General features: G+C 41.6%; 1 protein-coding gene across 1 annotated transcript; it reads right to left on the bottom strand.

The window, feature by feature from the left end:
- Positions 1 to 12,368: 12,368 nt before the first annotated feature.
- On the bottom strand, positions 12,369 to 13,397 carry LOC306996029 (uracil nucleotide/cysteinyl leukotriene receptor-like). Its single transcript, XM_079608116.1, has one exon. It carries the CDS (start codon positions 13,366 to 13,368, stop codon positions 12,469 to 12,471), a length of 900 nt encoding a protein of 299 aa, XP_079464242.1. The 5' UTR covers positions 13,369 to 13,397; the 3' UTR covers positions 12,369 to 12,468.
- Positions 13,398 to 13,657: the final 260 nt, after the last annotated feature.

Below are 13,657 nucleotides of genomic sequence, written 5' to 3'. Positions count from 1 at the left end.
CGGTAGCGCAGTGGACAACGCAACAGCACGAGCTTCACGGAGCTTCAAGCGATGCGAGATCGAATCTCACTTTTGCTGACAGCGTTAAATGTTTTACCATTCTTGATGCTTAGATAGGTAACTGTTTATTGAAGTCAAGCGTTTTGTTTAATTATCAATGGCACATTACAACATAAATTTGCTACTTTCCAGTAGAGCCGCTGCACAGACGACAAAACTGATGAAGGAAAGATTATCAGCCGATCGCGTCAGAAAATGAAAACGGAAGCTATCTTTAATCTGCTAAATTATTGTTTTGTGAATCATCCACGAAATTGAGATGACTGACAATTGATACCCGTCATAGCAAAGGAAGAAATTTTTAAAAACAGATCCTGGACATTTCAAGGTTTAAATAAAGTGTCGGGGGCAGTTTATTTATTTAAAACAGGGTTGCATCGAGTTAGAGTTTAATAAGTAGGCTAAGAAACAGAATCTTATTCTTGCAACATTTTAAATCTGTATTGCCAAAGAAATTGCAGCTAAATAAACAATTAAAACAGTAGGCTATAGTCTACAAAACGAAAATAGTTCAAAGCAACATAAATTAAGATTTTCTTTGCTTCTCTCTCGCGCTGGATCTCTTTTATTTTAGTTTATTTAGTCTCCCTGCACTGCGCGCGCCGGGTCTCTCTCGAAATTAAACAAGATTTCAGGGTAAAACCCCATTATACAGCTGATAATAGGCTACTGATGTCGCTGTGTGTCATCCATACAAATCACGAAAAAAAAAACTGTAACATGATTGAGTCTTGCTTCAAACAGAATGCCTGGTTGAATTCACCGTACAATAAAACGAGGTGGATCGCGAATAAGCGCTCTGTATCTGCTGCTCACTCGCATTCGTTTAGTTGGCAAGAACGCGTTTCGTCGATAGTTCATGTTTAGATAATGCCAGATTGTTGACAAACACACTACTCAAACGTGTTAAAATTCTACAAAACCAGTTGAAACAAATGGATTGAACACTTCAACTGAAAGTGTGTGTGAAACCCCTTTAAATACAATAGCCTACATAAAACTACAATATTTATAATTTAAGGGCCTACATTTGGACACATCGAGAGATTTATCTTTAAAAGTATTTTGCCTTTGCCTGGTCATCAGGCTCACTCTCCATATGAAAGACGGAACATTAACACCTCCTGAACCCCCAACCCCCCACTGGCGATCTGAGCTCGAGACCGACTCAAAACAAAGAGAAGTCGCAATTCACACTTAATTCTAGACATAGCATTAGGCTAGTAAAGTGTTGATAATGAAATAATTTAATTATTTAGGCTACATGTAGGCTAATATTTCTGTCATAAAAGTTTATTAATAAACATTTAATTATTTCAATAATTGAAGAAATAAAACGCTACCTCGGTTTGGGAACCTTTTTCCAAGCAAGCCTAAATACAAACGCATGTTCATTTGTTGTCATGAATACAATGTTCAACTCAATGTTAAATTCCACGGGGATCTTTGGATCCTTACAACCAGGGTGCGCGATTTGTGAATTATCTATTATTATTTTTTTATAGCCTATAAATCTCGAACCACAGTGCTTTGTGCTGCTGCTAAACTAAATAACATTTATATAATATTTATGAACTTAAATGAAACAATATCGCAACATTTCGACAAATAAATTATCTGATCTATTTTTACAATTTAATTCAGGGCGATTTAGCCTAGAGATACATTTAATTATAGCGAGATTTTCACCCTTGTCCGTTCATCATTGGGAAGCGCTCACAGCTTTTGAGTAGATCTGCACCTCTCGGTTTCATACGGATTACCTAATCAGATAACATTTATTAAATATTTAGACATTTAAAAGCTTTAGACATAGCCGATTTTTTATCGTGACTGAGCGGAGGAAAGTGGCTTTCGGTTCATTTTTGTGACGCGCAGTTCCTGGAGACATGCAGAGACGACAGATAAACTTTTGAATAAAAGTTTGAATATGAATAGGCCTACAAATTTACAGTTTTGACCGATGTAGGCTAGGCTACTCTACTCTGATCTGTATGACTAAAAAACCACGGAGTAGCCTAAAGGGCCTAAGTTATTTTAGATGTCTGTTATGAGAAAAATAAATCCAAATGAACGCGCAGCCGCGTCTGCCGAACACTAATTCAACATGCCAGAATAAAACCCGACTTTAGAACAATGGATAGCGCCACTCGGCGTGGTGTGCCAAAATACTTAATTAAAAACTTCAATATTTCATTCAAAATAATCTCAAAACGCTTTGTGACATTTTGAAAGCCGTGCATGCATTAAGGCACTGGAACCATGACCGAAACTGGTTCTGATTTTATTGTTTGTCGTTTAAACGTGCCTGTTGCATATCTTTATTTTATATATTTTAAATGGTCTATTGGTGAAGTAATTTATAGCATTGGTTACTGTGGAGGGAGGGGGGATTAAAATAATTCAGCAGAAGCAGGGATGTTTAGACCAGAAGGAAATCCCCGTCCCCCCTGGCAAATCGCACCTTATTAAAACCATGTTTTACAAACTCTATATGAACAAAAAAAAAGGCTATCCTGTATAAAAAAAATGTTTTGTTTGTTTGATTGTCTGCATTAATAATAGGCTATGACATGCATTAATAGGCTAATATAAAATGTACAATAATCTTTGTTTGTACGGGATTCGAACCCGTATCATCCATATGACCGATACATAAGTTCTGCCACTCGGCCATGAATATACTCATTTAAAAATGCCCGGTTTATCCAATCTCTTCCAGAAAAGCGCTCATCATTCGTCTCATTCCTCAGTTGAGTAGTAAACAAATAATCAGCTTCTTTGCACCTAATTTATTTTTGTTCGTTATTTTTGTTATTATTATTATTTTATCACGCTGCTCCCAACGGGCAATAGGCTTATGTCGCCCACCGACGTCTAGGTTACAATATGAAATAAAGGCTATATTGTTCTCGTCTCTATTTTAAAATTATGATTCTATTTTTCTGTCCTAAACAATGTTCTATAGTAGCCTATTTCGTCTGTTAATTGACATTAACCCCGCTTACATTTCAAAATACGGCAATAGCGGCCGTTTTGCACAATGTCCCTCTGCGCCACCTGGCGGTCATTTCGCGAATGACTTTGAAATGCGACTGGATTATTTTTACCGCGGTAGTTTCGCCGCGGTGCCTGTCGCGGCGGTAATAGGCATTCTGGTTGAGTACCATCTGTATATCACTTTTCACAAAACATATCATTTCAAAGCAGCCCGCAACAAAGGACCTCGCATTATGTGTGCTGTGTTTATTTATGGTTTTGAATATAGTTGAACTGTGTATGTTTGGCAAATATAAAGTCCCTTTCACACCAGAAGTGAAATGAATAAGCCTCGGGCTGAAGGAAATGCAAATTTACGCCTGTTAGATTAGAGAGCGCAGTTCAGGAAAAACCCTTTCAGCCGTGCTGCCATTCTGGGATGAAGAAGAATGATGGGATGCAGGAGGAGAAAGTTCAACTCTCTCAGTTCAGAAAAAAAGAAAAGGTGATGTTTATCTAAAGTCATTTTTCCTTATTCGTACGGTTGAAGTGGATCATCGAAGGCCAGCAGCAAATACATCAGTTAATAAATTGAGATTAAACACATAAAGTGTATTTGTGAAATTTTTATATATTTAAATATTGCATTATATTTCATTTATTTTAAGTAATATTGAATCTGTTTTTTTTTGTGCAAGTGAGATGAGTAAGTGCCGGCTCAATTTTATTCTAAAACTAACGCGTTACTTTACTAGCTACTTAAAAAAAGTAATCTGATTGTGTATTGTGTTGTAATGCGGTACGCCCAACACTGTGGTGCAATGTTGTGAAATATACACTTATTTAAAACAGGCATCTTGTCTCATACAATGTATGCAAGCAGCAAGTTAATCCAGAATTACAGACATAAATAAATGAAGAGCTCCCGAGGCTGATGTGACACATCCTTACTGTACTTTAATAACAAACTGAAATCCACTGCAAATAAATATGCTCATAGCCACATGTTTCACGTAATATGCACACATCAGCAGCTTGTTTTCATGTAAATCCAACGCATACCTCACAACCAACAAGCTTAAAGGGTTAGTTCACCCAAAAATGAAAATAATGTCATTAATGACTCACCCTCATGTCGTTCTAAGCCCGTAAGACCTCCGTTCATCTTCGGAACACAGTTTAAGATATTTTAGATTTAGTCCGAGAGCTTTCTGTCCCTCCATTGAAGCTGTATATACAGTATACTGTCCATGTCCAGAAAGTTAATAAAAACATCATCAAAGTAGTCCATGTGACATCAGTGGGTTAGTTAGAAGTTTTTGAAGCATCGAAAATACTTTTTGGTCCAAAAATAACACAAAATAAGACTTTATTCAGCATTGTATTCTCTCCCGGGTCTGTTGTCAGTCCTTCACAGTTACGCTGCTGACGTAAGACGCTGATGACGTGTTATCTGGTGCGCCCGAGCTTCATTTATAGACTGAGGGAAACGCACGCTGTAAAAGTGTCTCATCCGCGACATGCACATTTACGCACCATTAAAAAAATGATATCCACTCAAACAATGTAGAATAGCTTGAATACAGCGTGCGTCTCCCTCAGACTGTAAACGAAGCTCGGGCGCACCAGATAACACGTCATCAGCGTCTTACGTCAGCAGCGTCACTGCGGAGTCCTGAACGCAGATTCACAACAGACCCGGGAGAGAATACAATGCTGAATAAAGTCTTATTAGGGCCCGAGCACCGATGGTGCGAGGACACTATTGGAATTGCTCTGTTTATTATTATTATTATTATTATTATTATTATTAGGGCCCAAGCCCTGAAAGGGCGAAGGCCCTATTGTTTTTCTTCGGATTATTATTCTTCTTTATTATTATTATTATTATTTTACTACCTTTTGGGCACTTTTGGGGGCCTTAACGTGCTCAAAAACTCTTGAAACTTTGCACAAATGTCAGAACCTGCGGCCATCAGGGCCCGACTGAAGCTGGGACCCGGGCGTGGCAGGGGGGCTCGCCAGCGCCCCCTGGAATGGGATTCAAAAACATGTCCATATCTCAAACACGCTTGCATGTAATAATATGAAACTCGATACACATATAGATCTCATCGGGCCGAACAACTTTCGTGCTCTAAGTTTTACGCCAGTCCAACAGGAAGTCGGCTATTATGGGCTGTATGGAAACGCATGTTCTGGCATTTGAAACACTTGTCCTAGAGAATTCATCGGATGACCACGAAACTCGGTGTGCATGAAGTCAAGACATGGAGGATGCTAAATTGCGAGGGGATTTTTGATATCTCGAACGGTTTGGCCGTGGCGAGGAAACAAATTTATGGCGAATATTGGAAACAGGAAGTGTGTTATAACATCCTCATACATTAACTGATCTTGATGAAACTTCAGCAGTGTGTTTGTTGTAAGAGGCCGATCACATGGATGTGACTATTGTGAGTCAAAGTTATAGCGCCACCAACTGGCAGCAGGAAGTGTGTCACTTTCAAAATGCTTTGAAATCACCCTCTTATTTTTACCCGATTTGCTTCAAACTTCATCTGTATAATGTAAACACACGGCAGATGTAGACCTGTGAAAGGATTATTGATATCTTAAATACTGTTGCCATGGCAACGCATCAAACTTTAATATTCTTTTTGGGTGCATTTGAGGCTCTTAACATGCTTCAAATTGCATGAAACTCAACATGCATATCAGATTTATTAGGTACTAGGCATGTGTGAAGTTTCAGAAACGGGCGCGGTGGAGGGGCTCAGTAGCGCCACCTTTAGTCAAAAATGGGGTATTAGTTTTACCTACAGTAACAAAAATCGGTATTTATATTTATCTCCCCGAGCCGGACAACTTTCTAATTGACAGTCATTAGCTCCGACCAACAGGAAGTCAGATATTTTGGTTTGAATGTGATTTGATGGGAATTTTGCCAGTCTCTCTCAGTGTCTGTGTGTGTGAGAGAGGAGGGGGGGCTTTATTTTAACCCTTTCTCTGCTGTGTGGGACTTCTCGGGCACTTTTGGGGCCCTTAACGTGCTCGAAAACTCTTGAAACTTTGCACACAGGTCAGAACCTGCGGCCATCAGGGCTGGGCTGAAGCTGGTACCCGGGCGTGGCAGGGGAGCTCAACAGCGCCCCCTTGAACGTGGTCCGAAAAACTTGGTCCATATATCAAACACGTTTGCATGTAATAATATGAAACTCGGTACACATATAGATTTAATCGGGCCGAACAACTTTCGTGCTCTAAGTTTTACGCCAGTCCAACAGGAAGTCGGCTATTATGGGCTGTATGAAAATGCAAGCCCCTGGAATTTGATATACTCCTCCAAGAAAAATTATCCTATCGCCACCAAACTCGGTCAGCATGAAGTCAAGACATTGAGGACGCTAAATTGCGGACGGATTTTTGATATCTCGAACGGTTTGGCCGTGGCGAGGAAACGAAGTTATGGCGAGAAAAGAAAAACACAATGTGTTATAACGTCTTCATACATTTATTGATCTTGATGAAACTTCAGCAGTGCGTTTGTTGTAAGAGGGCGATCACATGGATGTGACTATTGTGAGTCAAAGTTATAGCGCCACCAACTGGCAGCAGGAAGTGTGTTACTTTTAAGATACTTTTGACTAAAGTGGGTGGGTTATTTTTACCTACAGTCACAAAACTCGGTCTCTATATTGTGCTTATCGATCCGGACAACTTTCTCATTTACAGTCATTAGCTCCGACCAACAGGAAGTCAGATATTTTGGTTTGAATGTGGTTTTGTCTCTCTCTGACAGAGTTCCCCCTGCCATTCTCTGTGTGTGTGTGTGTGTGTGTGTGTGTGTGTGTGTGTGTGTGTGTGTGGGGAGGGAGGGAGGGAGGGAGGGAGGGCACACACACAGACAGCCCCCCCCTTTTCTGTGTGTGTTTGGAGGGGAGCAGAAAGACTCACACTAGAGTGCGGATCGGGCCAAATTTTTCAGTCCGAGCCCGGCCCGCGTCCGACAGAGCAGTAACCGAACCCGACCCGAGCCCGACAGGCATAAAGATATTTATGTTCGAGCCCGACCCGAGCCCGACAGTTAAAATCCCATTTTTTTCTCATACTAATGACAATTGTACGTTTTTTTGTGTGGAAAGCCCGCTTTTATTAAGCAACTGTAGGAAGGCAATCGGAAATGTCAACAGGACAAGCGCATCAGCGCGCGGAGCAACAAGCGCTCTTAACACCTGGCGCGCGCACATTATGCACGCGTTTCGTTGTCACGGCTACATAAACAAATGTCCGCACACAGGAAGACGGATGTTATGGTAATATTTTACATGTATTTTAATCACAAAAACGAACGTTTGCATCAAGTGAAAGCATCAGGCACATCGGCTACCTACATAATAAGCTGTTTTAAATTTAAAATGTTCAATGCCTTATCGCGCTGATGTGACCGAGCCCGACCCGAACCCGAACATCATTTCTAAATATCTGTCCGAACCCGGCCCGGCCCGTCGGGTACCGGCGGGTCTCGTCGGGCTCGGGTCGGGTATCCATCCTCTAACTCACACTGATGCAAGCTCTAAAGCAGACTTCTTCTCGACAGTCAAAGCGGGGTTACGTTATTGCCCGTCGTGCACAGGAACCCGAAAGACAACGGGGTGGCGGCTTTTTATATATATATATATATATATATATATATATATATATATATATATATATATAAATAAATATAGCTGCAAGCAGCGATGGAGGGCCCAAGCCGGTGGCAGCGCCAGCCCGGTGCCTTTAGTGTAACTAAAGGCACCAGGGTGGCGGTGCCACCGGCTTGGGCCCGTAATCGCTGCTTGCAGCTATATTTATTTATATATATATTTATTATTATTTTCCGCATTTGATCGCATTTTTGAGGGCCTAAACATGCACGAAAACTCACGAAAATTTGCACACGCGTCAGAACTGGCGAAAATTGACATCTGATATGCGTTTCAGAATTGGGCGGGGTAAAATGGCTCGATAGCGCCACCTATAAAGGTTCAACGGAGTGCGCCTCCCGCTACGTTTCACGTACGTGTACGAAATTCGGTACATACATGTAATGACCCAATACCTACAAAAAAGTCTCTTGGAGCATAGCCTTAAACACAACAGGAAGTCAGCCATTTTGAACTTCCTCTCTGATTTTTGTGCAGTTTTTGGCATTTTCAGGCCTCGTACTTTAACGAACTCCTCCTACAGTTTTAATCTGATCATCTTCAAATTTGGTGAGTGTAATCTTAAGGCCTTTGCGACGTTAAATTGCGAAGATCTTGAGTTTTCGTCGAAGGGCGTGTCCTCGGCGGCCTGACAAATTTTGATGTTTCGCCATGAAACAGGAAGTTGCTGTAACTAAGGCAAACAATGTCCAATCTGCCCCAAACTTCACACGTTTGATAAGCGTTCTGTCCTGAACACATGACCATGCTCAAATTCAGTTACAGTCATAGCGCCACCTGCTGGCAACAGGAAGTGACATGTTTAACACCGTTTTGGACTCCTAATTAACATATACAAAATTGCCAGCAAGTGCTAAACATGTTAACACCATACTAGAAACATGCTAAAACATGCTAGCAAACATTAGCTAAGTGCTAAAGCATGCTATTACTGCAATTAAATAGGAATTTGCTGTAACTCAGGCATTGAATGCCCAATCTGCCCCAAACTTCACACGTTTGATAAGAGTTCTGTCCTGAACACATTTACATGAGAATATTCAGTTATAGTAATAGCGCCACCTATTGGCAACAGGAAGTGACATGTTTAACACTGTGATGCTGTACTAGCAACATATTAAATAAACCATTGAGTTATAAACATGTTAGAAACATGTTAAAACATGCTAGCAATTCTTAGCTAAGTGCTAAAGCATGCTAATGCAATGAAACAGGAAGTTGTTGTTACTCAAGTAGGCAATGTCCAATCTGCCCCAAACTTCACAGGTTTGATAAGAGTCCTGCCCTGAACACATCTACATGAGAATAATCAGTTAGAGTAATAGCGCCACCTGCTGGCAACAGGAAGTGTCATGTTTAACACCATTTTGGACTCCTAATAACATATAAAAAATTGCCAGCAAGTGCTGAACATGTTAACAACACACGGGAACCATGCTAAAACATGCTAACAAACATTAGCTAAGTGCTAAAGCATGCTATTCCTGCAATTAAATAGGAATTTGCTGTCAGGCATTGAATGTTCAATTTGCCCCAATTTCACACGTTTGATAAGAGTTCTGCCCTGAACACATCTACATGACACTTTTCAGTTATAGTAATAGCGCCACCTACTGGCAACAGGAAGTGACATGGTTAACACTGTGATGCAGTACTAGCAACATATTAAATATGCCATTGAGTAATAAACATGTTAGAAACCTGTTAAAACATGCTAGCAATTCTTAGCTAAGTGCTAAAGCATGCTAATGCAATGAAACGGGAAGTTATTGTTACTGAAGAAGACAATGTCCAATCTGCCCCAATTTCACATGTTTGATAAGAGTCCTGCCCTGAACACATCTACATGACAATTTTAAGTTAAAGTAATAGCGCCACCTACTGTCGACAGGAAGTGACACGTTTTAAACTGTGATGCATTGCTAGCGACATATTTAATATGCCATTGAGTTCTAAACATGCTAGAAACATGCTAAAACATGCTAGCAACACTTATCTGAGTGATAACGCATGCTATTATACCCATGATAAAGGACATTTTTGTAACTGACTTTGACATACTACTCCTATTTTTACCTACTTAAATGCACATTGCCCACCGTGCTCTGTCTTCCTAAAGCCACCGGGTGGCGGTGGCACGGGTGCGAGGGCCCTTTCATCGCTGCTTGCAGCTTTAATTTTGTGTTATTTTTGGACCAAAAAGTATTTTCGATGCTTCAAAAACTTCTAACTAACCCACTGATGTCACATGGACTACTGTGATGATGTTTTTATTACCTTTATGGACATGGACAGTATACTGTATATACAGCTTCAATGGAGGGACAGAAAGCTCTCGGACTAAATCTAAAATATCTTAAACTGTGTTCCGAAGATGAACGGAGGTCTCACGGGCTTAGAACGACATGAGGGCGAGTCATTAGTGACATTATTTTCATTTTTGGGTGAACTAACCCTTTAAGCATAAAACAGCTGCAGAAAGAGTCTAACGGCTGTTATTTAAAGGGGTGGTTGATTATGATTTGACTTTTCTAACTGTAGTTAGTGTGTAATGTTGCTGTTTGACAGTGGTGGGCCGTCAGGGCCAGCAAGGCCTTCTCTGCTGGCCTAAACACTATCAGAATCACTGACTTGCACTTTAATATATATTTTTTTATGAATGAGTATTAAATTATTCCCAATAGTCCGTTCTCTTAATTTCATAGCTTTTCTCTTGGTTGCGCTGCTTCCAGTAGTGTATATTTATTTTAGCGCTTTTATCCAATCATATTTCAGCCATCATGTGTTGCCAGGGTCAAATATATCTGCTTCGAGGCCTTCAGAATCGATAGTGCGGTCGCCTGTAGCTTAAAATGAATGGCAATGAAACTGTTGCTTTAACCAATCAGATAATCAGTCAGATTTAATCAGCCAATCAGATTTCGAGTTGACTACACCGGGGCCATCTAGCAGGCATACAATAACGTAAGCATTTCCACGCCCTTTGATTGGATGGTCAGAGCGTGTACTATTATTACTGGTAGTCAGAGATAGCTAACCGCATCTAGTAGCGAACTGTGTAAACTAAAATATATACCTGTAGATTTAATAGTTTTTCAACCCACAAATTAATGTTTCTTTCCTTCCTCGACCACCAGCAGGTTCAAACCTACCGGGAGAAATCCCTTATCCAGCCGTATCCAGCTTACGCAGAGTCACGGGACTCTATCGATCTGTCCCGAGTAAAAACAGAACTGACTGCAATGTATGCCAGGACTGATTTTGAAGGCAAAAGTCGCGCTGATCTCATTGATATCGTTCAAAAATCGGTGTGAGAGCTTGTGTCAGGTGTACACATCGTCATGTTTAGCGGTGACTGTCCCTGTGTGCTGCTGTGTGTCCACTGCTTCTGTCGAGCGAGCAGACCCTCTCAGCACTAAAGCGAATTAAACCTTATGCCAGAAATACGACGGGACAGACTGGACTTTCAGCACATTAGCCTCGATTGCGATAGAAAAGGTTAGACGGAAACGCACAGACAACCTGTACAACCAAGTAATTTAAGTCTTTTTGAGGAAAGAAATTAGGATGGATTTTGAATCAAAAATAATCAGTAGTTTTGGAGAGAATAATGCATTTTTTGCCCCCCCGTTTTTGTCCGTGCTGAATAAGATTTTCTTCCAATTTTTTCTTGTACATTTATGATCGAAACAACTTCTTTTTTTCAAACATTAATACTATTGTAACCATTGAAGGATAAGACAATGGAGGATCTTAATCGGAACGCAAGAACCACTGAACACTACCACAAAAGCCAAATTCACTCGCTCGTTTCTCTACCCGGCCTTTCCCGAACTCACCGCATTAACCCTATAACTGCCGGTGCAAAATAAAAACAGGAATTTCACATAGATGTGCGTGCGCTGCTACACTATTATAAGTTATTAATTCAGGTTGGACATCACTGAAGGCCTAGGTGTGAAATGCACGGCCCGCCACTGCTGTTTGATCATAACCAACATCTGCAAAGTTGCAAAGTTCAAAGTTCAAAACAAAGGAAGATATTTGCTTTCACAGAAATAGTTTTTTAAGGACTACAACAGGTAGGAACTACACAGCATTACTCCGGGTTAGCGACATCACCAACCTTAAAATTTACATAAACCCCGCCCCCGGAACACGATTTATAGATTATCAAGACAGAATATGCTAATCAATTACTAGAAGATAACTACACATAAACTGCATAAATTCATCAACCATTCAGAAATGTTCTGTTGCTTCTACATGTTGTCACTTCTTCTTGAGTCTCTCCATTATTGACTCCGGTTTGAACATAAACATTGAACTTTTCAGTGCATGTGTGTGTGAGGTAAAAGGACACGAGCTGTTGTAGCTCCGCCCCCTGTGCCGGGAGCAGCAGCTCATTTGCATTTAAAGGGACGGACCCAAAATTGGTGTGTTTTTGCTCACCCTCAAAAAGTGACAATTTTAGCATGCTGTATAAAAATATCTGTGGGGTATTTTGAGCTAAAACTTCACACACACACTCTGGGGACATCAGAGACTTATTTTACATCTTGTGGAAAGGGCATTATACCCCCCCCCCCCCCCCCCCTTTAATAACATTACACATTGTTTACCATACACAGAACGCATAGACCTGCATTACTGCAGTGGTTCATCTGATCAGTGAAATACTCCAATAACAGAAACTCAATGGCTGACGGTGAACACAGGATCATCCACAGATTCTGTGTTTTTTCGAACAGCACGACGGGACTTTGTGAAGCTTCCCCCGTGACAGATACAGAACCGGCTGGATGCTGCTACTCACGTCCACGAAGCTGAAGGCGATGTAGTGGATATAACAGCGGAAGACGTCCGAGGAGAAATACTCCTGAAATGGAAAGAGAGCCACCGGTGGGAAGTAGTTAAACACAATAATGGCCAAGATGATGATGACCATTTTAAAGGCCTTTTTCTTGACGGGATGCCTCTCGTCTCGGCCTGGAGCAGATTGTCTCAGGGCCCAGAGAATAGAGATGTTACAGAACAGCATGAACGCAAACTCCGCCACAATCATGACGGTGAAGGCTTTCTCAAAGTTAGGGATGTTTCCTGCACACTTTGCTGCAGCGTAGAGTAAGATGACGAGCCACACGGCGCCGGCGCACACAGAGCGATGCCACTGGTCTTTGAGTTTGGTGAAGGTGATAGGATGGCAGACGGCCATGTATCGGTCCAGACAGATGCAGGACAAGAAGAGCGGCGAGGAGTCTTTGACACCGTAGAAGAAGCGCAGGACGTACCAGGTGCTGCTGCTGTTCAGATACACGATGTTGGCCAGTTCTAGCGGAGTAATGAGGCAGAAGAAAGTGTCCAGCACGGCCAGATGGACGATGAAGATGTCTGAGGTGGACGAGTCTCCCTTATTCTTACGGATGAGCCACAGAACCATGATGTTGGCCGGGGTGCCCAGGAACATGTTGATGAACTGCAGCCCCAGGTAGAAGATGATGGCGGTGGGCATGTGTGCGCAACTAGCGTAGACCGTCTGCTCGACCGGAGAGGCGTCCAGCGTCCGGTGACTGATGAGCAGAGACGGGTTGATGTATCTGAACAACTCTGTGATTGCCATCGTCCTCTCTGTGTGCTCGGACCAACCCCTGAAACACACAAACAGTGATCAAATGTACAATCAAACTCTTGCTTTGTGCTTTTCTGCTCCTCATTCAAACGGCACAGAAACTGCTTTGACTTTCCCAGACAGCAACATAGTGTCGGCCCAGATCCGGCCCACATCTGGTCCGTGTGGAATCCATGTGTACCACATGTGGGCCGGATCTGAGCCGACACTACACCATATTGCTAAAAGTTTTGGGATGCCTGCCTTTACATGCACATGAACTTTAATCCCTTCTTAATCC

This window comes from Phoxinus phoxinus (genome assembly GCF_949152265.1).
Source record: "Phoxinus phoxinus genome assembly, chromosome: 3".
NCBI classification, from domain to species: Eukaryota; Metazoa; Chordata; class Actinopteri; order Cypriniformes; family Leuciscidae; genus Phoxinus; species Phoxinus phoxinus.
Note: the sequence above shows the minus strand (reverse complement) of the source record. Positions and strands in the feature narration are given on the sequence as shown.

Excerpts from the sequence above, each read along its gene's own strand:
- LOC306996029 (XM_079608116.1), bottom strand. The coding sequence starts at position 13,368 with ATGGCAATCACAGAGTTGTTCAGATACATCAACCCGTCTCTGCTCATC.